Raw genomic sequence first — 27886 nt, 5'->3', positions numbered from 1 at the left:
AACAGTTGCTGAATTACACTGGCTGCCAATCGAACAAAGAGTACAATTTAAAACACTATGCACAATCCACAAGCTAATCAATGAAGAAAATACTGATTGGTTAAACACTGCATTACGACTACATATTCCCCAAAGAAATCTCAGATCAGCAAATAAAGCTCTACTGACCATACCCTCTGAAAAGACAGCTAAACTGAAAAGAGCACTATCATTAGCCAGCCCAATATTATGGAACGCAATGCCACCCAAAATAAGATTATGAGAGATTTAAAACTCTTCAAAAAAAGCTTAAAAACATGGTTTTTCAAAAAAGCTTTTCAAAGTGAGAATGGGGAATAGGAAGTACTATTTTCAAAAAAGCTTTTCAAAGTGAGAATGGGGAATAGGAAGTACTAAGAAACAAGAAAAGGACTCATACACACAGGCAAAAAAAGTCACCAGAGAACATATATGTGTTCTTTTTATTTTTATTTTTATCATACTTAAGTATTAAAGAATTACAGTATATTGCATATATGGATAGTCCATAAATGGAATTACAATACACATTACATATAGCATATAGTATTTGAATCATGTATCTGAACAATTTCGGCACCTACTAGTTAAATTACAATCTATTTTGAATTTATTCATGTGCCTATTTGTAAACTGTTGTGATGGTATATCACTGAACGACGGTATAGAAAAGTTTTTAAATAAATAAATAAATACCATAAATGGTGTTTTCCGTAGATAGCAGATGAATTAGCCATGCTGACCCACCCGCCTCCCTGGACAGTTCCGGCGTTGCATATCGTCTTGCTTTGACATGGACCGAGGAGCCTCAGGGAAACACGGGAAGATACAAGAAGGAACACCTCACTAAAAGACTTTGGTGATCTTAGAGAGCTCCGCCACCTAGTGGCACGGAGGACGTACCCAGACAGCATGGCTAATTCATCTGCTATCTACAGAAATCACCATTTACGGTAAGCAAATTTGCTCTTATAGTCTCTCCTCCTTTGTAGTCCAAATTTCTTTTCTGGGATATGCCAGATTTTTTTTTTACTGTGCAAATATCTTCTTTTATGATAGCTGATGTTTAGCAGATTATGGAAATCTGCTGCATGTCATCATCTAAAGAGAGCAAGTTGAATCTCAGATGATGAACAGAACAGGCTTATGACTTTAGAGGGGAAATAAAAGGTACAGATTTTATTTTATTTATTCATTTTTATTTATTGGCATTTGTGAATCACCTAACGCTAAATAGGTCTAGGCGATGAACAAAAACACAATCATAAGAATAGAATCATAAAATCAAACTCAATATGACAAAACAATAAGATAAAATAGAGGAAACATAAAGTGCTCTGTTAGCTAGTGTAAGCATTTGTCTGCATCCTTGATGAAGCTCTGTTTTGACACAATATTATATCTTTTCACAGTTGTAGACGTTTATCAGGCTTGGTGTGGCCCATGTAAAACAGTAGTCAGCCTCTTCAGAAAAATAAAAAATGAACTTGGGGATGACCTCCTGCATTTTGCTGTGGTAAGAAGTTAGTTAGCAATATTACTGTTAAGGTAATTACAAAGATATGCAACTAGAAAAAAAATATTTGTACTAGTATGGATACTTTGGGAGTTCTGTCATCTTTTATTGTACCAAAAAATAATATATAGAGGCCAATTTTCAAAGAGTTTAACTGCTGGAGATAGGCTCCTAACTTGGCCATTTTGAAAACATACTAAGGCTGAATTTCTAAAATGTGGATGTCTATAGGGAAGACGGGGAAACAAAGTTATGAACTTAACACTAATTTTCAGCACTAGGTAGCTAATTTAGGGGTCTATATCTAGGCAAATGAAAAGCAGGCCTAAATTTAGCTGGATAAACTATCTAGTTGACTATAAGATAGCCAAGTATAATGAGTGGAGCAGCAAAGTTAGCCAGCTAAGTTTACCCAGCTAACTTCCTCAGCTGGATAGCAGCTGAATATTTACCTCTCAGATTTTTTTAGTATCGGCATTTCTACAAATGTCTCTGGCAAGAGTTACTGAGGAGGCAGATTTATGTTACAAGAAGAACATTTTTTCACATAATACACAGTATTCTTATGTTACTGAGGACAATAATCAACAGATTGATGTTAATGTGAATGTGACAGGCAGGAGCGGGTGAGTGATGGTGAAGAAGATTAGTAAGTAGACAGTCTACATAAGTAGTAAGTAGTCTGTATATACCGGTATTAAAAATAGTATGAGCATAAAAATGGCACTAAGATATTCAGTCCTATTTGGAGGGGGAATTTCACAACCATCAGCATTTTTCCAGCTTTTACTTTAGCCCTATTTGGACATGTCCATTTTTTTACATCCTAAGTAGATCTGTTCAGATTTGGCTAAGTACTCCGACAATACAGGACAGAATGGTAGAAAGTGTTGCAAAACTGGAAAGTTGTTTCCATATGTAGGTCTTCATGTAGTCTTTACTGTGTTTGGTTTTTCAGGTGTCCTTTATGGGAAATGCTAGAGAAGGCCTTATGTTGATACTGATTTCTATCCATGTCCTTTTTCAACTTAAGCATGTAATGTTCCTTTGCCAGGAAAATTTGTGTGTAGGTTTCGTGGCACTGGAAAAATAGGCAGGTATATCAACTATATTTAGGGACCCTTATTTTCAGTTTTTATTTTATTTTCCCTGGGAAGTTCAATGCAAAAATGATGATATAAAAAGAAGGAGAAAATTCAGTGGAACGGTCATTTTTCCACTGATTTTGTTTTTGTTAAGCCTTGAAATTCCCATGAAAAATAAAATAAAAACTGTAAACGAAGGTCCCTAACGATATGTATGCAGCAAGATGGCATCCATTCCCTATAAGCATTTTTTTTTTGCAGTGCCACTGAACTTATGTGCATAATTTAGTTTTTCTGTTGATAAGCAGGCCGAATTAGCCATGCTGCATGGCTGATGTCAGTGCGGCACTAGGCGAACTGTTTCTCAAAGCTTAAGCTTTTAAGCCCTACTGGGTATATTCGGTAGTTCCTGCGCGAAGCAGTATTCCAGAAGTCTCTTCAGTTCTATTTTGTCTGCAATATAACACGGATGGTGGAATCTTGTCCCTCAGTTACTCCTCAGTTATATACAAAAGAAACTCCCTTACACTTTTCAGTGCTCATGGTTCAGAAAAAACCTGGCTTCAAGTATTTTAGTTGTGGCCACCTTATGTCTATCACAGATAATAGCCACAGCTACTGTTATCTTTGTCTTGTCCTGGATCACGACCAGGCCAATTGCTGGGACTGTGGAAGAATGTGTCCATGCGATGACATATAGCATGGCTCCGAGCAGACGTGCTGGTTTCCGATGCCTCTGCTACGCCGGTTGGTCGCAGACGGCTGCGTCCACTAATGCACACCTCTTTCTTTGCTGCATTGACACAGTTGGGGAAAGTGGCGGCCTCCGCTAGCTACCACCGGCCTGCCTGGCGTCCCTGGGACAGCATTGGCGCTGCCGATCGCCATCTTGCCTTCGGGATCACTTAGGCACGCGCACACGGGCCAGACTTAAGCTCGTCATGGCGGGAACCTCGGGGGCGTCCCCTCTGGATAATGTCTTCACTCCACGATAATTAAGCTGGCTGGCCCTGCCTATTGACGACATGGCAACGAGTTCCCTCATTGCTGAATCCGCTTCCCGTTCCAGTTCCTGCACATTTGGCGTGAGACACTCTGGGTACCCACTCCTCGGGGGCCCTTCCTCGTCTCTGGCTATTGCTCCTCGAAGGGCCTTCTCTCCTTGGATTGCTGCCTGTCCCCGTTCCCTAGGGTTTCTGCTGGAACATTCGTCACTGTGAGTACCTTGACTCTATGGACTACTTCTGTACCATCTTTATTGTGGAATCCTCTCCGGTGTACCCCGCACTGTGGGCCACTACCGTACCTCCTCTAGAGTGGAATCCTCTTCTGTGTACACCGCACTGCGGGTCACTACCGTACCATCTCTAGTAGGAGATCTCTTCGGTGTACCTCTCGCTGTGGACTTCTACTGTATCCTCTCTAGTGGGAAACCCTCACCGGCGTACCCCGTGCTGCGGGCCACTACTGTATCATCTTTAAGTGAGGAACCCCTCGATGTACCCTGTGCTGCAGGCCCCTACTGAATCATCGCTACAGAGGAACCTCATCGGTGTACCCCGCTCTACGGACCATTGCCAGATCTCCACTATTGAGATATTCCCTCTGGGTATACCCCACCGCACAGACTTTATGACTTTCTCCTGCATTCCTCGCTTCTCGGGCAGTGTCTCTCTCTCTCGCTCTCTCTAATAAAGACTCTATTCCACAGCTGTGTCTGACGTCCGCTGAGACCTTGCCTCCCGATGGTGAGGCTCACAGGGCTCCTCCTTGTGGGTGGTACCATCTCTCACCTCGGCCCAGGGTCCACATACCTACAAATCCTAACAGATTGCCAAGTACATGGACCCGGCACAGGTCTCGGCGATTCAGGCCATCCCTGACCTGGCCCAGCGAATTACAGAGCAGCAAAAGGTATTAGAGACTTTGGCTAATGCCATAAATCAATTGAGTAATCAGCTGGATTGTGCCTCGACGCCTGCCAATCCAAGCCCTGCTTCACATGCGTCACCCTTCCGGCCTCCAGTGCCATTGCTGGCACCTCCTCATTTTGCAGGTGACCCCTTGTTGTGTAGGGGCTTTTTGAATCAGTGCAGGATGCACTTTTCCTTAGAACCTGCATACTTTCCCGATGTAGTTTCCAAAACTACGTACATCTTGTCCCCCCTGGACGGAAAAGCCTTGGCCTGGGTGTCACCCCTTTGGGAGCGAATGGGCCTGATTCTCAATGACTTGCCGGGCCTCCTCGCCCTATTCCGCTCTGTATTTGATGACCCAGGTCGCAAGACCATCGCCAGATCTGCACTCCTGCATCTACAACAAGGGGCCAGGTCGCTGACTGAGTATGTCATTGAGCTTAGGACTCTTTCCTCAGAATTACACTGGGACCTGGGCTGCCTGTGTGCCATATTCCAAGAAGGTCTAGGCTCACGCATCAAGGATGAATTAGCAGCACGAGAACTCCCTGAAGCCTTGGACTCCCTTATCAACCTCGCCGGTCGCATTGATTGCCCTCTGTGTGAACGGTCACATGAGGCTAGAGGATCCAAGAGAATGTCTTCGGGTGTCCCACGCATTCCCCCAGCTCCTACCACCCAGCACCAAGGAAGAAGAACTGATGCAAATGGGTCACAGTCATCTCTCTGCTAAGGAGAGGCGTCGTCAGCAAAGATCAGGTCTTTGCATGTATTGTGGCCAACCGGGTCATGCGGTACCCTCCTGTCCACTCTGTCCAGGAAACTCCTAGGACTAGGATCTGCCGGAGGACTCCTTGGCCTGACCGCACCATTTCCTCTTCTAACACTGCCCTTCTCTATTAACTCAAACACCCTGGAATTTCACACCCTGGCACTGGTGAACGCCGGGGCTGGTGTGAATTTTATTCTTAAACAATTCGTGAAACACCTACGAATCCCCACCTTCCAGACATCTACTCCATTGCTACTGTCTTCGATTCATGGTGAACCGTTACCAGGCAAAGTTACCCTCTCCACGGTCCCCATTCAACTCCGAACCGGGTCACTGCACACAGAGACCATTTCTTTCTTGGTTTTAGATAAGGCTATACATCCTGTGGTGCTTGGACTGACATGGTTACAACTGCACACAACACAATTCAATTGGAGCACTTAGCAGCTATCCCACTGGGGCAACTCCTGCCATGGAAAGTGCTTGGAGGTCGTGTCCCGTATGCCTTATCTAACCACTGCAACATCCCTTCCGGGTCTTCCACTGCAGTACTCCTCTTTTAAAGACGTGCTATCCAAGAAATCCGCGGACACTCTACCGCCTCACTGCTCATTTGATTGCGCCATAAGAACATAAGAAATTGCCATGCTAGGTCAGACCAAGAGTCCATCAAGCCCAGTATCCTGTTTTCAACAGAGGCCAAACCAGGCCACAAGAACCTGGCAATTACCCAAAAACCAAGAAGATCCCATGCTACTGATGCAATTAATAGCAGTGACTATTCCCTAAGTAAACTTGATTAATAACAGTTAATGGACTTCTTCTCCAAGACCTTATCCAAACCTTTTTTGAACCCAGCTACACTAACTGCACAAACCACATAACCTAAAGAAACCATGGGTTGTTACAAACATGCCATAAATCTTAGCCTGCTTAAAATATTCTTATGGCTAACCTACTTACCCCTGGTCCCAACCTCAGGCAATATCCCTTTGTTCACCTTTGAAGCAGGCTCCTGCTGGAGAGCTGGAGAATGTGGGCAGGGGAGGAGACTTGCTTCTGGTCTGGTACTAACAGAGCTACTGGCTGTCTGAGGGCTTGCTTCTGGGTCCCGTACTGGCAGAGTTGTCGGGCTGCTCTTGGCTCCCCGTCGCCTCAGGCTCCGTACCACCATCAGACCCCGGGCAGGACCTCTCCTCTCTCCGGTCTCCTGGCCACACCTTAGTCTTCTCCCTTCTCGATAGCAGGGAATGCTGGGCTGCTTCGGGTCTGCTCTTTCTTTCAGGGTTGCTCCATTCTCCTTAGTGCCCCCGTCTTACACTTTCAGCTGATAAATATGCATAAGCTCATGCATAATCACGTGGTGGGTGGAGGGTCTTTACTGCATTGCAGGTCTTTTTCCCCCTCCCCATTTCTTCTTGCCGCATCTTGGACCAAGGCTGGATGGCCAGCTGTTATGCCAGTGTCAGCATTTTCTCTGTCTCAGACTGCCCCCCCTTCTGACCTCTGGACTTCCTTGGCTGGTCCATGACTCCTGCTTATGAGCTTACATTGTTGCATTGTCCCTCTGTCTTGGTTTCATTTACACAGGAGCGTACAAACAGGCAGATCTTGATACCATTCTTCAGTTCTGGTTAACAGTTCTCATCTAGCCAAAGTTTCTTTTCTTCTTCAACTGTGACAGTATTTTGGCCTGCCAGTATTTGTCTTCATTCTTCTTTGGCTATTATGATTCATTTTGGTGCTTTCAGTGGTAAAACATGGGATATCTTCCTACAGAACATAGCCAGACAAATACAACTTCAGTTGGGTGTGCTAGCTCAGCTCATTCTCATATTATTAGGCCATCTGGCAGCAGCAATTCATATGGTCCCATTAACTCACCTATACATGAGACACCTGCAGTGGGGACTAAGAGCACAATGAAATTAGTTCCTACAGCCACTATCATCACGAATCAACATAACCAACTTCATGAAGAAAGACGTAACGTAGTGGCTGTGCCCAGGGGTACTGAAATTGGTAGCCCCTCTGCAGCCACCGCCCCACCAGATCATATGCACCACAGACACCTCCACTCAGGGCTGGAGTGCACATCTCTTACAATTCAAAATGCAAGACCTATGGTCACCCGAGGAGTCACTTTGCCAAATAAACCTACTAGAATTAAGAGCAGTGTGTCATGCCCTCAGAGCATTCCAACACATACTCAGAGGCCAACATATAATGATCTACACTGACAATCAAGTAGCAATGTATTACCTCAACAAGCAAGGGGGAATGGGATAATGGAACTTCTTTCAAATAAATTTACTAATCTGGCACTGGGCTCAAGTCATCTTCACCTCCCTGCAGGCAGTTTACTTATCAGGGAAAGCAAAAACAGAAGCAGACAGACTCAGCAGAATATTCCAACCACACAAATGGGGTCTGTCTCAAGCAGTTGCCTACCGTCTGTCCATTGCTGGGGACACTCTTGGATAGATCTTTTTGCAACCAAGCAGAACAGAAAAATGGACCGATTCTGCTCCCTCTATCCAAGTTGCTATAGAGAGGCTCTAGATGCATTCCTAATCTCATGGTTAAAGGAGGTTCTTTACGCTTTCCCACCAATACCACAAATTTCCAAGACAGTACAGAAGTGCATACAGGATCGAGCCAAAATGATACAGATAGCCCTAGCATGGCCGAAACAACCATGGTATGCATATCTCTTACAACTATCAGCAAATCTCCTGCAAAATCTGGGAGCCAATCCATCATTTTTCACCCAGGAGGAAGGGCTGCTCCTTCACCCCTTGCAACCTTCCCTCAATCTCACAGCATGGATATTGAGTGCACGACTCTAGTGTGCTTCCACTTATTTTTAGAGATTGATGACATCTTAGTATCCTCATGAAAACCATCCTTGCAATGTAACTATGCCTTCAAATGAATCTGCTGTACCACTTTTTCTGAGTGCTCCTTGGCTCCATTAACATAGGTGCCACATCTACTACTTGATTACATCTAGAACCTTTCTAGCAATGGCCATGCAACCTCCTCCTTACGCATCCACTTAAGAGCCATAGCAGCTTACTGCACCCTGGCAGATGGAACCCCCATATAGCAGCATCTGCTCATATCTCGATTCATGAAAAGCTTGTTACACCTATGATATTTTGTGAAAAAACATCCAGTCCCTTGGGTATTAAATACAGTTCTGCAAGGGTTAATTCACACTCCATTCAAACCCTTAGAAACAGCCAAGCTAAAAATCTCGACATGGAAAGTCGTTATCATTTCAGCAAGGAGGGTGAGTGAACTGCAAGCTCTTTTGCATTTTCTACCATATTTGCAATTCTTTCATGGCAAAGTCATATGAACTTATCCAAAGTTCTTGCCAAAAGTGGTCTCTGCCTTCCACTTAAATCAGTCCATTATGCTTCCCACCTTTTTTCCCAAACCTCATTAAGGTGCGTGGCACAGACAGTTGCATTCTCTGGATTGTAAAAGGGCCATAGCCTATTACAAATGAAGAGTGCAGAACCATAGGCAGTCTTCTCAGCTTTTTGTGTCCTATGACCCTAATAGATTGGGAACGGCAGTCTAATTGGATTACTTTCTGCACACAGCATTGTTATACAACACAATCCCTTTCTCTGATGAGTTCAGTAAAAGTGCATCAAGTACATGCAGCAGCGACTTCCCTTGCATACTTGGAAAATATACCCATTGAGGACATCTGCAGGGCAGCCACCTGGTCATCTGTCCACACCTTTACATCATACTACTACCTAAATGAAATAGCAAGATCGGATAGTGCATTTTATGGCTAGCGTCAGTCTCGAGCAAGCACTTGAGGCTTGGCATACCAAGGCTCTCTAGGTGGAAGAGAAGTGAGGTGTGCCCTTGCAGTGGTGAAGATGGTCCAAGTCCCGGCCACTCCACCGACCTACATGCCCCAGGAGACCACACTATTATGGTGGTCTCTGAACAGTCCTCCGACCATTCCCAGCCCTTTCGGACCTGCTGCAGGGAGCAGCAGAGGCGGCAGGCCGGACGGAGGTCAGGTTGACACAGGACAGAAATGGAGAAAGCAAGGCCTTGGAACTTGGAGCAAAGCACAGAGGAGTTCAGGACGAAGACAGGAACAAGAGGGATGAGGAGGACCAAGGTGCCCTACCATTCCATTGCCAAAGGGCGGCCCCAATGGACGGTCGCGGACCACACTGTCTCCTTTGTGCCCTACTCAGCCCAGAGGCTGGTTGCGGACCACAAGAAGAGCAGGAGAAGCTCGGGAAGTCACTCAGCTCAGGGTAGTGGAAATCCCTCGGGTCCTCCAGAGTTGGAACTAGGAATCACAAGCAAGAGTCTAGGAACTCGGAACAGAAGCAGGAACTCTCTGAGGCATGGGTTCCACATCCTGGAGCATCAGGACTGGAACATCAGGAGCAAGCAGGAACATCAGGACTGGAACATCAGGTCTGGAACATCAGGAAGTCCAAGGAAGACACAGCCTTGGTAGACTAGCGCCATTGCCAAAGCAAGGACTGAGTGAAGAGGAAGTCCTTTTATAGGACAGGAACAAGCAACTCCCTGGGAGGAGTTCAGATGGGCCACACCTGGCTGGCCCTATAACTGGAGAGAAGAGCTGTGGGCCGACCCCTAGGGAGAAGGGCGTGGCCCAAACCAGGAAGTCCAGGCGAAGACTGAAGCAGGCCTCAGGCAGGCCCCGAGGACGTCGAAGGCCTCCCAGGCCATGGAGCAAAAGCTGGGCAACCAGATCAGGTGAGGCCCCGGCTTCGGAGTGGCCTCTAGAGAAAGGTGAGAGGCCTCCCGTAGCTCCAGCTATGGGAGGAATCGTAACAGTGCAATGAGATAAACAGTGTTACACCATCTGTCATTCAAATGAATGCTGTCCACAGAAGGGTCTGGATTGCAAAAAAATAAAGAAAACTGATTTTTTTCTCAACCAGCTTGGGACTTCCCATGCAGCATGACTAATTCAGTCTGCTTAACGATGGAAAAAAAGTAAGTTTGCTTACTACTCCTCTGGCTTGGGTTTTCCTTATCAAAACACTACTGGAGTTTTCCAAACTCTCCAAGTTTTCCTTATGTCAAAATCACATAAGAAAACCCCACCACCACCATCCATGTTGACAAGTTGCTTTTACCTTCTTAACTTGGTTTCCATCTGCTCTCCTAGCTGTGCTCTGCTGAACTTCCTCCTTTTCTTTTGATGCTGGATCATTAATTAGTTTCTCATCTGAGATTGGTTGAGAATTTCCACTTTCCTTATTCTTTGAGACTCTCCCTCCAAGACCCCTTAGCATTTTGGGAATTATAGTTTTCTCGCCTTTCTTCAATTCTGCCTGTCCTAGAGAATTTCCCCAGCCAACCTTTATTCTTTTGGGGTTACAGGGCATTTTCCCTTCTCTCTTACTGATGGAATATAGATTCCATCATAGTAAATTGCCCAGCACCGGAATGTTACATGCTTGTTGAAATAGCACAAAGACAGAAATCAATGAACATATATACACATGCATGCGCAGACCATACACACATACTCCATTTCTCAAACACACACAACTTCTTTGTCCTCATAAACATACAAATACTCTTGATTTCTGATGCCCACACCCACCCATACTTACAAACATTCTCTTTTTCACACAAAAACAATGACAGCATCTTTTATAACATACACAGATATACACACATGTAAATTCAAGCTCTCTCTCACATACACCTCAATTTTACACATACAAACCTACTACCTTCTGCCTTCACACAAATAACTACCCACAACTCTTGCCTCACTGTTATGCGCAGATACAGGCATACACAAAATGTACCTTTTGCATACACATAAAATAACAAAGTCTCACTCTTGTTCACATATGCAAACACAGCCTCCCGCACACATACCTAACCTTCCGCGACGGAGTCGGCTAAGCCATCCACATCCCTCTTCCCACCTCTTCCCCCCTCCTTTCCTTCTACCACCCCCCTCCCTAACTTATACCCAAACACCTCCACCTTCTTCCCCGTCCTACCCTCCCCCAACCCCTCCCTGACCTCCCACCCCTCCCCTCTCCCTACCACCCCTATGGCATCCCATCCTCCTTCACCCCCCCTCCCGCCCTCTCCTCCTTGTCTCTTGTTCTTCAATTTTTGCTACACAGCCCTCTATCCAGCCCGCCTCAGCTGATTCCCCCTAGCCCCCCCCACCCTATCTCAGCTCCCTGCTAGAGTGCCCCAGTGACTGTTGTCACCAACCTGTTTACCAAGTTATTTAAGTTATATAAGATGTTATATTCATATTTGTATAAGTTACCAATTGGTCACCACTATGTATAAGTTGTTTATCCTGTAAACCGGAGTGAAGGCATCCCGCTATACTTCGGTATAAAAAAGCCTCGAAATAAATAAATAAATAAATAAACATACAAATACATTTTGGAAATGTGTGGTCAATACAAAGGAAGCCTTTGAAAATATTGTGTACTCCAGAAATACTTTTCCAGTCTTGTTTTCCCCAGGCTCATATTGCTTTATGCGTTTTGATATTCTACCATGTATCAGCTAATATTCATCCTGTATGTCATGTGACTAATTTTAAAGAAATGCTTTTAATTTAGGCAGAAGCGGATAGTGTTGATGCTTTAGAAAACTACAGAGGAAAATGTGAACCCACATTTCTCTTTTATGCAGTAAGTTCAAACTTTTTTTTCTGAAAACAGAATTTTCCAGGACTCAGAAAATGTATATTGAGAAACTATCTTAGAAATGTATATTGTGGAACTGTCTTCCAGTGATCTTCTATATTGAATCAAAAAATGTATTATATCAGGAACTTTGATATCTCAGATGTTAAGTTCCTGAGCGAATTACAAGAAATGTAATTACATTGAGAGAGGTATCTCTTCTCTCCTCTCAATCTCATCTAGAGAAAACAATCGGTATCTTATTTATTGCACCTAACCTGGTCTTATTTTTGGGGGGTGGGAATCTAAAAATTCCTGTAACTTAGATATTTCTAAAAAGACATATTTATGCTCCAAATATGTAACATCACACCTACATGGAAATTTTAATACAAATCCAGCTCCTCTAGTGAGAACCTCTGATTTCAATTTCAAAAATTCTTTTCTTCTATTCTGAGTAGATCTTGTCAGGTCTGGATATTCGCTCAGTAAATAATTGTTTAGTCCTGGTATTTTCCTGAGAGGAAACAGAGGATTTTAATATTGCTTTTGTTAATAGTACTATTATGTTTTTGACTGAATGCTGAATTATCTGTATTCATGTACAAATTTGTTTTGTATAGATTATTGAAAATCAAAAATAAATAATGAAAAAAAAAGAAGTTAAGTTCCCTCTTTGTACTATCAACATGAAAAAATCATATCAACTATATGGCATAAGAAAGCATTTTGTTGTCAGGGCTGAATTAGCCATGACATATGGGTGATGTCATTCAATAACACTGAATGGATCCTTCTTTTTAGTTCACAGAACACTTGCTCTACTGAACATGTGTGTAAATTCCCATGTGGGCGCTTCGTTCTAACCCCTCAGTCTTTTTTCATCTGAGCTACAGCACAAATGTGTACTTTCTCTCAGTTTTTTCATGATTTTATTTTTTAATTATTTTTGGAATTTTCTTAAATTTTTCATCATTCTGTGCTCCCTCTGCAGCTGTCAAACAGCACTTTTCAGTGCTATCTAAAAAAAACAAAACTTTAAAAAGTAAAAAGGAATGTCTAGTTTCAAGGAAGCTGCCCTCAGCAACTTCAAGGATTGTGTGTGTCACAAAAAGATATCTATCACTGATTGCCATGACATCTGTTATCAGTGTCTTGGGCCTAACCCCAATACACTTAGCTGTTACTACTGCAGTCAGATCTCACCACGGACCCAGAGATCTAGAGTCTTAAAGATAAAGGAGTTGCGCAAGTTGCTAAAGAGCTACAGCAGCACCTCCTCTTGGAGCATATCCTTTTTCTAGCTCCCCAGGTGCTGAGTTGAGCAGAAGATCCTCGAGTAGACCTTCCTCAACTTCAGAGCAGGTCATAGGCCCTTCCACCTTGTCAGGGTCAAGTAAGCCATGGAAAAATCACTCTCAGGTGTCAGCGAGCCCCTCTGGGTTACCACAGTTTTCAGTGTAGGCCAAGAAGAAAAAGCACCATTCCTCAGAAGCCAGCATTGCAATTTGCACTGACAAAGCAGCACTGAGGCTGACGCCGATGGCACCATCAATTCACCATGCCTCGGCACAGTTGGCACACCACTCACCAAAGCATCAAGCCTGGAGCCATTGACACATCAAGTCCCCAATGTTTTCAACACATTTATTCTCAGCACAGTGATGTTTCCTTTGTCAGTATTTTCAGTGCATTGCAGCTGGGAGCCCTTAATGTTTCAAGCCTTAGAGCATGGATCAATGCACAGGCTTCAGTGCTACAGAAGCAGCTAGTTCTTAAATTGCCAATCTCTTTGACAAATTCCAAAAGGATAGGTGATTTGGAAGGAGATTCCTGTTTCAAGTTTGATTTCTCCATCGAGACTTCTAGAACAAAATCTTTGTCGAGACTCCAGATCCTATCTGTTTCGTGGTGCCTTTGATCTCTATGCATTCTCCGAGACAGTTACTATAAAGTCTAGACAATCTTCCAGATGAACCTGTTCTGGTTTCAGAAAAAGATGTTCCAACACCTATTCCTGGCCTGAGGATTTGACAGCCCTTAGACCAAGTGACAAAGTTGGTGAAGACTTTCTTTGCTTTCCTGGCAGCTTAAGGACAAGGTGGGCACTCTTCAACCTCTCCTCTCCAGGGTATCTGATTTGCTTCCTCAAGTGGAAGTCCCTTTTTCCCCCAGGCCCAAAGATATCCTCTCAGAGCCCCTGTGGGCATATTCTAGCCCTCACCACTCTCTTACAATGGAGTCCAACCAATTGGAGGACATTCCCTAGGGAATACTGCCCTCTAAGACAACCAAGGACCCCACCTCAGTTGCCTGCATCATCATTAGTGTTCTGTCCCAATGTCCCTTCTCCTCTTGAGTCAGAGCACTCTCCTATTTCAGTGTCCCTTGACTCCCCTTGAGTCAAGAATCTATCCTATTCCAGATTTTTTGATAAGTTTGAAAGGCCCTGGGAGTCACTGTCTATAAAGACAAGGTCCCTCACACAAAAGTCTTTAGCCTTCTCCAGATCCTAGACACTCTGCGAGAACCTGCAGTGAATCTAATACATTTGATCCTACAAGAATTACAGACAAGAATGTGGGATAATCTGATTTCCTGTGCTCCAGTAGCCAGAAAATTAGACCTAAAATATGAATCCAAAAGATTGCAGGATTTGGGTCATTCCGGTCATTGTGGAGTCAGTGCTAAAGCGGATAAAGAAAACAAGGATCTTCAATACTCCACCAGGCAAAGATCCCAGGTTGCCGGACAACTTTGGGAAAAAGGTTTCTAGAGCTCAATGCTTAATGCCCTCATTGCTGCATATCAGTTCTATATGGTGTAGTACTTACATAACTGCATGCAGAAACTGAAGTTGCTGCTAGGCCTAGTTGACACGGGCCACACTGCATAGCCACAGGTGCTCCCGGACATAGAAAAAAGTATATGTCACCTCATTTGATCAGTATATGAGTCTTTCAACACTATGGCCCATTTGTCATTGGTGTCTATTGGAGCGCACTGAATGACTTGGCTAGCAATTTACACAATGACATCCACAACAAGTTGGCAGATGTTCCTTTCAATGGAGATCATCTTTTTGGGAACAAACTCTGGGAAGCAGTCAGCATGTGGCTGTCCAGTCTCTCTCAATGGACACTGAGCAACAGTCATTATCAAGGTACTCCTTCTTCTCTTTTAAGCATTCTTATTTCCAGAAACTCCCCTTCCGGCAATTCCACGATATTGTGCTCCACCTGTGTTACCACAACAACAACTTCCGGCTCAAAGATGATAGCATGAGAAGTGTTAGCCAAAAGCAACACCACAGTCCAACCAAATCTGGGCCCAGTTTTTCATCTGTCTCAAAGTTCAGAACTCAGCCCCCTCCAGTAGATGGGAGAATTTGTCTGTGCCTGGAGGAGTAGTTCAAAATCACCAAAGATCACTGGGTACTCAAGATTGTGGAATCTTGTTACCGCTTGCATTTCTCCTGGCTTCTGGCAGTTCCACTATGCTGAATGCCAGAATACAAAATCATCAATTCTATATAGCTCAATATCTATTTGAGAGCTTACAAGCATTAAAGACACACCTACAACAAGGGTCTCAGGATAATACATTACCTATTCCATTTTATAACTTGAAAGAAGGATTAAGACACCTGTTACGATCGGTGCATGAGGGCTTCAACATCTCATCTAAAGCATCAGCAAATGCATTAGTGGCGCGATGTATAGCATGGTTACGTTCCAGTGATATTCATGAGGACGTCCATGACAAACTTGCAAATCTGTCGTGTCGCCCAGATAATTTATTTGGAGACCAGTTTACTACCACAGTTGCAAAACTGAAGGAACAAAAAACTGCGGTACTTTCTCTAACAGCACCTCAGCATTCCACCACAGCACAATGCTCGTATACTACCCCTGCTCCTTACAGAAAGCAATCCTTTAAACCATTTAATTATATATTTATTATTTTTCACATATTCATTCACAAAGAGTACTTTGTAAGGAAATACAGAAATCAAATTCAAGGAAACAAAAACATCATCATATTACTTCTTCCATATATAATCCTAATATATGGTAAGGACAAGAAACATCACTAGTTACATAGGCAATAGTGGGGGGAGGAATCAGGAAAATACAAGGAGATAAGGAAAACAAACAGAACATTGCTACTGACAAGAACATCTATTAATTGCCCCCTATTATACCTGGTTATGTCCTTCCCTCTAGAAACTGTCTCAACTGTTCGGGTAAGAAAAAAATATAGGTGTTTCTCACAGGACAAGCAGGATGGTAGTCCTCACAAATGGGTGACATCGAGGATGGAGCCCTGTACGGAAAACTTTTCTGTCAAAGTTTCAACAAGCTTTGACTGACACTGGCACACTGGGTGCACTGAGCATGCCCAGCCTGCAATTATCCCTGTGAGCCACAGGTGTCTCCCTCAGTCTTCTTTTTTCCGCTCTGCAGTCAGCATAGCGGTTGGAGCTCTGTGAGGATTTTTTAACTAATTACCTCATGGAAACACTTAACTTTTCACTTCAAAAAACACTTTTCCCTGCACAGGTCTCCCTCCGCGTACGTTTTTACGACGCTCGGTGAGTACTAATTCTTATTTTTCGGTCGGTTCCTGTCACTATCTTAAGGCTGTTAACTGACTGAAGCCTTCCCTTCCCCCATTTTTCAGTTAGCTTTAAACAGCTTGCGAGTATCTCTGTGACACTCTGCTTGCTTATGCTAGTGGGGTAGGGATTTTTTCCTTAACTTTAGGACCTCTGTAGCTTCAAGTCCTTCGTTCCCTGGTACCCTCACGCAGTCGATACCCTATCGCTACACCGGGACCCTCCTAAACCGCCCTGGGCTTTTATATGTCATCAGCGCCCCTCCCCCCACGGTGCCCTGATGCCTTTATCCATGTTTTTTGCTTTTCAGTGCTACCAGGCTTTTTCCTCCTACGCACTGTTTTTTTCCTTGGGCTTCCTCGGTGCCGTCCCTACCCGGATGCATGCCATTGACGCACACGCTGTTAGTCACTGCCATGCATACTCGGGTCGCCGCCACCGCTGCCCGAGACACTTTTTAACGATCCCAGGGTCACTTCATCGATGCCACCCCCCCTTTTGGGGATGCCATCGATGCCCCATCCTCCCCACCGATGTCCAGCCCTTTTCCATCGGTGGGCATCGGTGCCACATCGATTCGTCGGTGGGCATCGATGCCGGATGGTCCCCATCAGTGGACATCGGTGCCGGATGGTCCCCATCGATGGACATCGGTGCCGGATGGCTTGTCCGTCGATGGCATTGGTGCCGGATGGCCGTCCGTCGATGGCATTGGTGCCAGGTCCTTTTGCATCGATGGACACCGATGCCCAGGTGTTTCATCCATGGGCATCTATGTTAGAATGCATCCATCGAGGGCAGTCGATGCCAGGCTGCTCCCATCGGTAAAATTCGATGCCCAGGTGGGTCCCATCGGTGGGTATCCATGCCGGCTCGATTCCGTGGATGGGCGTTGATGCCAATGCCAGCCTTATGGCTGGCATCGATGCCCATGCCGATTCCAGGACTGGCGTTGATGCCGGGATGGAATTCATCGACTGGGAGATCCATGCCATCGATTCCATACGTGTCCATATCGATGCCACCGACACACGTGTCTGGGGCACCGATGCCATGTACACTTGGAAATCTGAGTCTGTCCAAATCGATACCGTCAACGTCTGTGGCCCTATAGTTGATGCCCGTGGCCATGCCACAAACGGCATAAATGCCCGCCTCCATGCATCGATGCCCTCGACACCTCCGTTTTCCTTCGGTGTCCTTGACGCCCTATTGATTCGACTTCGACTCAGTCGATGCCGGTATCTTTTTCAATAACGGCAATGTTTTTCGATTATTCGATTCCACATCGTTTCAAAGATACCTATGCCACTGCTGTCAGTGCCCGTCACTGTCATCATTCTCCTGGCCAGTCATCGACGATTTTTTATACCCATTTTGATGATATCCTCGAAGCCCCTTAGGTTGCCTTCAATATCGTCAATACCGACATAGCACCGCCACATAATACCCTCGCCTCCTCACATTGCTCCACGCTTTGGGTTCTTTTTTAAGCCCCGTATTAGCTTAAGACACTCCATTGTGTCAGGAGCAGAGCAGGCGTGCTGACAGTTCGTCATCGATCGCCTTCCAGGACGACGAGGGCTTCCATCTCGGCGCTGGGGAAAGACCGGGCCGAGCACCGTGGCACCCATCATCGCCGACATCGTGATCGTCCGCCGCTGACGCCATCCAGCACATCGGTGCCATCCTTCTCCAGGCTGGACAACGCTCGGGCAGAGCGACATCACCACTGCCATCAGCACTGTTCCTACAGTTTTGGCAGTCCTTGGTGATCCAGAACTTCCGGATCCAGGTCCGACAGCTTCTGCATTGGCGTCACGACACATCGAGCCGCTGGGACGAGGGAAGGGAACATGAGTTCCGTTAGGGCTCCTCTGTTCCTGGCGTGCCCCACCGTCAAGTGGTGTGGGACTATGGCCATCTGTTATTTAGCAGTCTAAACGCCACTCACGCCTGGCCTGTCTCCTCTGTACCTGTGCCACCATACCGGGTTTCAGAGCGAGATGGACGTTTACGTCCCCGGCCTTACCCTCGAGGACTCCGGAGACCGTCGGAGTCAACAATCTTCACCGGCTCGTCTTGCGGCGATCCACGTCGGATGGTAAGTACCCGCTTCGGCGGCATTCCCATAGAGTTGTGTTCTCCCATTCGGACCGTGGTTCGAAAAGTTCTGGGTCATGTGCCTTTTAGAACTGTATTAGTGTCACATATCGCTATGTTAGCTATGTTAGCCACAATATCAGGAGAACCCCTCTATCTTCTTGGGATTGCAGCAGGGCTTCTTCTCTTGTCAGTAACAAGTCCCTGTGCCGACCAATGCTCTGACTCTTGGTTCCCTCCCAACCAAGGTCCAGCTGCATTGGCTGATCTGCTAAACATGAGATTCAGCAACCATTGCCCCATGTACAAGTCCACCTTGAGGCCTGGCCACAGGTCTCAGTGTCTCCTTGTACAGCATACAGAAATGCGGGTACCACTTACCGCTCACACACCTGCAGGAGCCTACATGATATCCTCCATTGGGACACCTCCTGGTCTCCCATCTGGTCAGATATCAGAGCGGCCACCCCACCTTGTACCAAAGTCCCGGTACACTCCCCCAGGCGCTACGAAGTGCAGAGGGGAGAAGGGAGGGGGGTTGGGGAGTTTTAATTGCACTATTCTTTCTTTTAACAGAAAATAGTTACTCTCCGCACATCCTGGACCTAAGAAAATCCAACTTTCTTTAGACGTCACAGGTACAATGGTATCTTTGGTTACCATCACTCCATACTGCAGTAAGTACATTATTTTAATGTTTCTATGTGCTTTATGGTGAGTCAACATTACAACCCCAAGCTCTGCCGCTGGCACCAGCTTCGGTAAGTGAACTGTCTCTTGCATCACTGTTGGTGAATGCTGTTTTCTCTGCAGAGTGTAACATCATTCACTTTCCTTGCATAGACTACTGCTAACCACTTTCAGTACATGCAAGGAGCTCTCACTTTTTTCAGGACTCACTATACATTTACTAACTGGGATTACTGTCACTGCCATAAATCCCTTCTGTAACACTTCTGGACACCACAGTCTTAAGACCCTCTTGTCCAGCATGCGCACAGACATTCTGATACATTGTTATATGTCCCTGCGCATATTTTCCATAACCTCAGCCTTTCAACTTTTCATGGTTGGGCTATGGGGTTTCTTCCCACTATGCATTTTTCTCATAATTCAAAACTGCTATGGGTTATATTCAGTGACATTCTATACTCAATGGACCTAAGTGGTTTCATTGCTTTCGTCCCTGATTCTTATCCCAGTTCGAACTAGGACCTAGTCTCCTTCGACTCATGCTCGCAATTCCTTAGGGTTATAAAGTTTCTCCTGAAAGCTGTCAACCCATTATGCATCTATTGCACTCCAGCATAGTTTCTCATAAACTTCCTGGACGTTGCACCCATGAGTTATGCCCTTATGCCTTCCAATACTGCTTTTGCAACAATTCTTTGTGCATACAGACAGACAGCATAGGGACAATGTGCTTTCCAACTCATAAGCACGCATTACCTCTTAGCTGCTCTGCTAGACAGCTGCGCAGCTCTACCCTTGGCCCTTGTTCACTTCATGCGTCCTTGGGCCACATATCTAAGAGATTTAATGAACGCTCTATCAGACCTTCTCCACGTAGGTTCTATCCTCTCGAATGGTCTCAATTACATGTGTACAGGGCAAATCTTTTAATGCTGAGTTTAACTAAACTTTCCTCGGCGTCTGCATCATTCCATACGATGCACAGGTTCTGCTCCCTGCACATGTTTCCTATGCGTTCCCTTAGATGCCTTTTCTTCCATCAAAGGCCTCTTCAATATATCTCTTCTGCTGCCTCTCGTAGCCAGCATTCTTCTAATGTTGAACTGGGATGGGGTTCAGTATTCTTTTCCCCACTCCCTGACTGAGATCAGTATGCTTTCCGATACTTCTCAATCCATCATATCAGTAACCTTTTATTCTCTCACCAGTCAGTCCCAAATCATAGACTTACTGATGTTCTTAGGTTCTGGTAGCGTCACAAAACCTTCTAAACATAAATCTTGCCGTTTAATATGGCAGGCTTTACCTCCTGACGCTAAAAAAAAAAAAAAAAAGAGGTATTACCCCTTTTACTTTTCCACCATTTTTTCTTACTCCCTCGGATTCTGTTCTCCAGACATCCTCCACATAGATACACCTTTCTCTTAGGAGGTGTATCGTTTTGGGAGTTGGGTTCCCGTTTTCGGTAATCCTCTCTGAGTCGGCTTACCATGGATTATCCACTGATCAAGCCGCCTCTATTTCTCTAATCACGGAATGAACATATATATTCTCCTTATAAGTCTCATACATTCTACGTTTGAGCCTTTCCATTCCTCTCTTCCACAGTTTGGCAAGGGAACTTCTTTCCCTCTTAATGTCATTCCTGCCAGCAGGGTCCGTGAGTTATGCACTCTTTCCATACTCACCTGACTCCGTTCCTCTGCCACTGAGTAGTTCTACGCATTCAACTTTCTATCCTTTTCAGGTAGATGTTGTATCTCCTTTCCTCAGGAAATACTCTATTAATTTTTCCTAACCTCTCTCTCTCGCCCTAGGGAGAGACTGGGTTTTCCACATTCCTGGACAGTAATGCTGCGCTTACATTCTATCTACATTGCACTGCATTCCATGTGAATTCCACTTGACTCTTTCCTTCATGCAAGGGTCAAGCTGCTACTTCCAGTGGCCACACAGACCTAATCCTTCTGATTAAGTGGTCTATATTTCCTTTCCTACCAACAAGCAGACATTTCACTACAACACTGTGGGTATCCACATACTGTTGTGTCCGTCTTAGCCTTAACAGCTTCCCTTTGGTTACTGCTGCTTGTACTTTTTTATCAGGTTGCAGCCTGGAGTCCTCTCCATACCTTCGCAGCCTATTATTGCTTACATTTGACTAGCCGGCATGCTCCATGTTTGGCCAGTCCGCCTACTCTTACTTTTTTCAATTCACTACCCAACATCCTTCCACGAACCCATTATGGTGTTGCGGATGCCCTCCGTTCCCATTTCCACCTCAGTCGTTACGCCTTTGCGCATCTGCGGTGTATCTGGTGCATTCCCGGGCATCCTCAGCTCGGTACTCACCCATTTGTGAGGACTACCATCCTGCTTGTCCTGTGAGAAAGCAAATGTTGCTTACCTGATGTAACAGGTGTTCTCACAGGACAGCAGGATGTTAGTCCTCACGAAACCCGCCCGCCACCCCGCGGAGTTGGGTCTGTATACTTTTATTTTAGTTTCGCTTGCGCTTTTTAGCTATAAGACGAGACTGAGGGAGACACCTGTGGCTCACAGGGATAATTGCAGGCTGGGCATGCTCAGTGCACCCAGTGTGCCAGTGTCAAAGCTTGTTGAAACTTTGACAGAAAAGTTTTCCGTACAGGGCTCCATCCTCGATGTCACCCATTTGTGAGGACTAACATCCTGCTGTCCTGTGAGAACACCTGTTACATCAGGTAAGCAACATTTGCTTTCCTGCATGTTTTATGACACACTTACAAGGAAAACGTAAAAGAAAAGTCGCGCCTTTGGCTAAAACCTCGGGGCGCATATCTATAAACACTTTCCTCCGTTGCTGGGTGGCCCTAGACAGGTCTGGGTAGACCCTAACAGTAGCCCCCATAAAGGGAGTGTTAATGTTTGAAAAATAGGCTTTCATAACAACTGCTCTTTCTGGGTCAGAGAAAAAAGACACGAACAAAACTGCTCTTTCAGTCACTTCCAGGTCTGAATTTTCTAGATATTCCGTGAGATTTTCTAAATCTACCCGGTTTCCACCCTCAGGTAATTGTGTTATAACATTTTTAATAGGCAAAAACATAGCTTTCTTTATTGACGGGTGTAACTCCACAGGGATTTTCAAAACCTCAGTCATATATCTTTTAAGAGTTACTAACACAGGTTCACCCATTACTCTGGGAAAGTTCACCAATCTAACATTCAAATGTCTTTGGAAATTCTCCATAGACTCTAATCTTCTTTGTGTTGCTAGTCGGTCTCTCATTAATGTCATATTTAAATCTTGGACCTGTTTAATTTTCACATTTATTTCTTGGATAGCCACATTATTACAACTGGTATTCTCTTTCTGGTCTTTCTCTACCAACTCCAGTCTTTTCAACATTATACCCATCTGTTGGGATTGGTCTCTGAGGGTATGGGCATTTACCATCATTAGGTCCCATAGGGACTCTAAAGTTATCTCCGCCGGCTTCACAAACTCCCAAGGCATGGGAGCCACAGTTCCTACCTCCTCCCGTCTAGACCATTGGTCTGATGTTCCTGGTGGTGCACTTCCCATGCCGAGGTTTCCCCCTTCCTGGGTCTCCCACTCCAGACACGATATAGGTTGGGCTGAGGCTCCCCCCTCTGCTCCTGCAACGCTGGATGTTCCTCCACCTTGAACTCCTCCGACCAAACTTGGGTCAGTGTGCACAATACCTCCAGTGTGCAGAAGTGGAGAGCTGCACAGCGGGCCACGGGGATCTGGGGGACTCAGTGTAATTTCGCCAGGTGAAAATCTCGCTCCTCCCGAGACTACCACAGCGGCGCTTGGTTCCCCCATTCTTGTTCCTGAGATCGCGAAGTCAGTTATTATTCGCTGGCCTGGTATGCAAGGTGAGTCCGGAGGATAAATCCTCACCTTGCCTTTTCTCTTGTGAGGCATTGTTTAACCAAATTTAGATTTAACCAGGAAAAAAAGAAGATTTTACAAGAGAACGCTCAGAGCTGCGAGACTCAGCGTCCTTCAGCGGCGGCCATCTTAGACTCCTCCCCCCCTTTAAACCATTTAAGCCTTATTATAAGCCTCAAACCTATTACCCGCCAAGGCAACAGCCATATCAGGCACTAGCACCTCGTCAACGTGCAAGAAACCCCCGTCCAACTAGACAGCCGACTGATCCTCAACCGGCTAAACCAGCATCAGTTTTATAAAACCTGCTGTGCCACCACCACCAGTGGGAGGGAGATTATCCAATTTTCTTCCAGCATGGAACAGCATAACATCAGATCAATGGGTTCTATCCATAATATAACACAGATACTCTCTCCATTTTTCCTCCCTACCTACCCTTCCACATCGAATCCATCAAAAAGCATTCACATTCCACAAATCTTGTACTGGAGAAGGTTTTCATGGGTAATGATTCAGATGGACTGAACCAAATCACGATGAACCTAGAAGACGTCGTAGACCTGATTGATAAACTGAAGAGTAGTAAATTACCTGGACCGGATGGTATACACCTCAGAGTTCTGAAGGAACTAAAAAAATGAAATTTCAGACCTATTAGTAAAAATTTGTAACCTATCATTAAAATCATCCATTGTACCTGAAGACTGGAGGATAGCTAATGTAACCCCCATATTTAAAAAGGGCTCCAGGGGAGATCCGGGAAATTATAGACCGGTTAACCTGACTTTAGTGCCAGGAAAAATAGTGGAAAGTGTTCTAAACATCAAAATCACAGAACATATAGAAAGACATGGTTTAATGGAACAAAGTCAGCATGGCTTTACCCAAGGCAAGTCTTGCCTCACAAATCTGCTTCACTTTTTTGAAGGAGTTAATAAACATGTGGATAAAGGTGAACCTGTAGATGTAGTGTACTTGGATTTTCAGAAGGCATTTGACAAAGTTCCTCATGAGAGGCTTCTAGGAAAAGTAAAAAGTCGTGGGATAGGTGGTAATGTCCTTTCGTGGATTACAAACTGGCTAAAAGACAGGAAACAGAGAGTAGGATTAAATGGACAATTTTCTCAGTGGAAAGGAGTGGGCAGTGGAGTGCCTCAGGGATCTGTACTGGGACCCTTACTTTTCAATAAATTTATAAATGATCTAGAAAGAAATACGACGAGTGAGGTAATCAAATTTGCAGATGATACAAAATTGTTCAGAGTAGTTAAATCACAAGCAGATTGTGATAAATTGCAGGAAGACCTTGTGAGGCTGGAAAATTGGGCATCTAAATGGCAGATGAAATTTAATGTGGACAAGTGCAAGGTGATGCATATAGGGAAAAATAACCCATGCTATAGTTACACAATGTTAGGTTCCATATTAGGTGCTACTACCCAAGAAAGAGATCTAGGCGTCATAGTGGATAACACATTGAAATCATCAGTTCAGTGTGCTGCGGCAGTCAAAAAAGCAAACAGAATGTTGGGAATTATTAGAAAGGGAATGGTGAATAAAATGGAAAATGTCATAATGCTTCTGTATCGCTCCGAGACCGCACCTTGAATATTGTGTACAATTCTGGTCGCCGCATCTCAAAAAAGATATAATTGCGATGGAGAATGTACAGAGAAGGGCTACCAAAATGATAAAGGGAATGGAACAGCTCCCCTATGAGGAAAGACTAAAGAGGTTAGGACTTTTCAGCTTGGAGAAGAGACTGCTGAGGGGGGATATGATAGAGGTGTTTAAAATCATGAGAGGTCTAGAACGGGTAGATGTGAATCGTTTTTTTACTCTTTCGGATAATTGAAAGACTAGGGGGCACTCCATGAAGTTAGCATGTGGCACATTTAAAACTAATCGGAGAAAGTTCTTTTTCACTCAATGCACAATTAAACTCTGGAATTTGTTGCCAGAGGATGTGGTTAGGGCAGTTAGTATAGCTGTGTTTAAAAAATGATTGGATAAGTTCCTCGACGAGAAGTCCATTACCTGCTATTAATTAAGTTGACTTAGATAATAACCACCGCTAATACTAGCAACTGTAACATGGAATAGACTTAGTTTTTGGGTACTTGCCAGGTTCTTTTGGCCTGGATTGGCCACTGTTGGAAACAGGATGCTGGGCTTGATGGACCTTTGGTCTGACCCAGTATGGCATGTTCTTATGTTCTTATCTTCTGCAAGAAATACAACTTCTCTTACAAAAGAATTGTATCCAGAAGATACCTTACCCAGAGAAACATCTAGGGTTTTACTCCCAATATTTCCTAATTCCCAAGAAATCAGGAGGACTGCGCCCAATCTTAGATCTCCGTTCACTCAACAAATATCTTCAAACAGAGAAATTCAAGATGACTTCTCTCAAATCCATACTCCCCTTTCTTCAACCCAACGATTGGATGTGTTCACTCGACCTGAAGGATGCATATGCACATATACCAATTCATCCAAGATCCAGATGTTACCTGTGTTTCCAGATGGGAAATCAACACTTCCAATACAAGGTTCTTCCATTTGGCCTCTCCTCTGCCCCATGAGTGTTCACCAAGTGCCTAGCAGTGGTGGTGGCACACCTTCGACTACAGGGGGTGCAAATATTTCCTTACCTCGACGATTTGCTGATAGTTGCAAGCAATCAGTCACTGTTACAAGACCATCTTCTTCGAACGATATCATGTTTAGATGCTCTCGGTCTTCTCATTACCTATGAAAAATCAAATCTGGAACCCACGCAGACTTTACAGTTTATGGGAGCCCTCATAGACACAGTCCAAGACAAAGCATTCTTACCGCATCCAAGAGTGTTAACTCTTTCAACGATAGCTACAACACTCCTTCACGCTACGACAGTGCCAGCACACCAGGTCCTCACAATTCTGGGACATATGACTGCATCCATTTATGTGGTTCCAAATACCCGCCTCCACATGCGCCGTCTACAATGGGGCTTGAAACATCAATGGGATCAATTTCTCCAACCTTTCTCAAACCCCATTTCATTAACCAATAGTATGAAACAGGATCTAAAATGGTGGTTACTTCCAAACACCCTACAATTGGGCTCCCCCTTATGCCCATTACGACATCAGATCATACTAACCACAGATGCGTCCCCCACAGGATGGGGATCACACTTGAAACACTTACAGACACAAGGTCAATGGACCTCGTACGAACGGACAATTCACATCAATCTCTTGGAACTGAGAGCGGTACGTTATGTCCTTTGAGCCTTCGAAAGCTACCTTCAGAGAAAGATTGTAATGATTCACACAGACAATCAAGTTACCATGTTTTACATCAACAAAGAAGGAGGGTCCGGTTCTTTGAACCTCTGCAAGGAAACGGTTCAGATTCTGGAATGGGCCCACGGCAGATTCATTTTCCTGCAGGCGACTTATCTGCCAGGCATTCATAATTCCAGAGCAGACAGACTCAGCAGGATTTTTCATCCCCACAAATGGGAACTAAATCCAAAGGTGACCAATCACATATTCGCGGTCTGGGGCCTGCCATCCATAGACCTCTTTGTGACAGAAATCAACGCAAAGATCAAGACTTTTTGCTCCGTTTATCCAAGCCCACAAAGACTCGCCCTGGATGCGTTTTTAATCAGTTGGAAAAATAATCTCCTATATGCATTTCCGCCGATACCTCTCATCGCTCGAACAATTCAGAGGTGTATTGAGGACCAAGCAGATCTGATACTCATAGCATTTGCATGGCCAAGGCAACCATGGTACAGCTACCTCCTACGCCTATCGATTTGCAATCTGATACCTCTAGGGGATAGCGATCGCCTTCTTACACAGGACAACAGATCACTACTACATCCCCTTCACTCTTCCCTGCATCTCACGGCATGGAGGTTGAGAGGCTCGCGTATCAACGTTTGAACATCTCTCCTGCTCTCCAGGACATACTACTGTCCTCTAGAAAGCTTTCCACAAGATTAAATTACCAAAGGAAATGGACTCGTTATAATTCCTGGTGCTTGTCGACAGGAACGGATCCATTCACTTGCTCTCCAGAACAACTTCTCTCGTACCTTCATTCGCCACTTCCTCTTTACAGGTACATTTAAGCGTTATTGCAGCTTACCGCATCTCTCTTAATGGAGAGCCTATTTCATGTCATACTTTAGCTTCGAGATTCATGAAAGGAGTATTACGCTTACGTCCACCGTTACAGAAGCCACCAGTACCATGGGACATTAACACAGTTCTCGAACAACTCATGCTTCCACCGTTCTAACCTTTAGAAACCTGACACCTTCGTTACCTCTCCTGGAAGGTTATCTTTCTGGTAGCAATAACCAGTGAGAAGAATAAGTGAATTGCACGCTCTGGTTCATTTTCCTCCTTATCTTCAATTTCACCATGACAAAGTGACCTTACGGACCCACCCAAAATTTCTACCAAAGCTGATTTCCAGTTTTCATATCAACCAGACTATCACCTTACCTACATTTCATCCAAAACCTCATCACAACGACAATGAGAGGAAATTACATACTTTAGA

The 27886-nt window shown here is 44.8% G+C and overlaps 1 protein-coding gene across 1 annotated transcript in view; it reads left to right on the top strand.

The window, feature by feature from the left end:
* Positions 1-27886, top strand: part of NME9 (NME/NM23 family member 9) — a 316239-nt gene that overhangs the window by 36000 nt on the left and 252353 nt on the right. Inside the window, exons 4-5 of the mRNA XM_029606189.1 lie at positions 1431-1534; positions 11934-12005. Of these exons, the coding sequence (XP_029462049.1) occupies positions 1431-1534; positions 11934-12005 (176 nt within the window). The remainder of the gene's footprint in view (positions 1-1430; positions 1535-11933; positions 12006-27886) is intronic.

Source organism: Rhinatrema bivittatum, chromosome 6 (genome assembly GCF_901001135.1).
Source record: "Rhinatrema bivittatum chromosome 6, aRhiBiv1.1, whole genome shotgun sequence".
Lineage (NCBI taxonomy): Eukaryota > Metazoa > Chordata > Amphibia > Gymnophiona > Rhinatrematidae > Rhinatrema > Rhinatrema bivittatum.
Note: the sequence above shows the minus strand (reverse complement) of the source record. Positions and strands in the feature narration are given on the sequence as shown.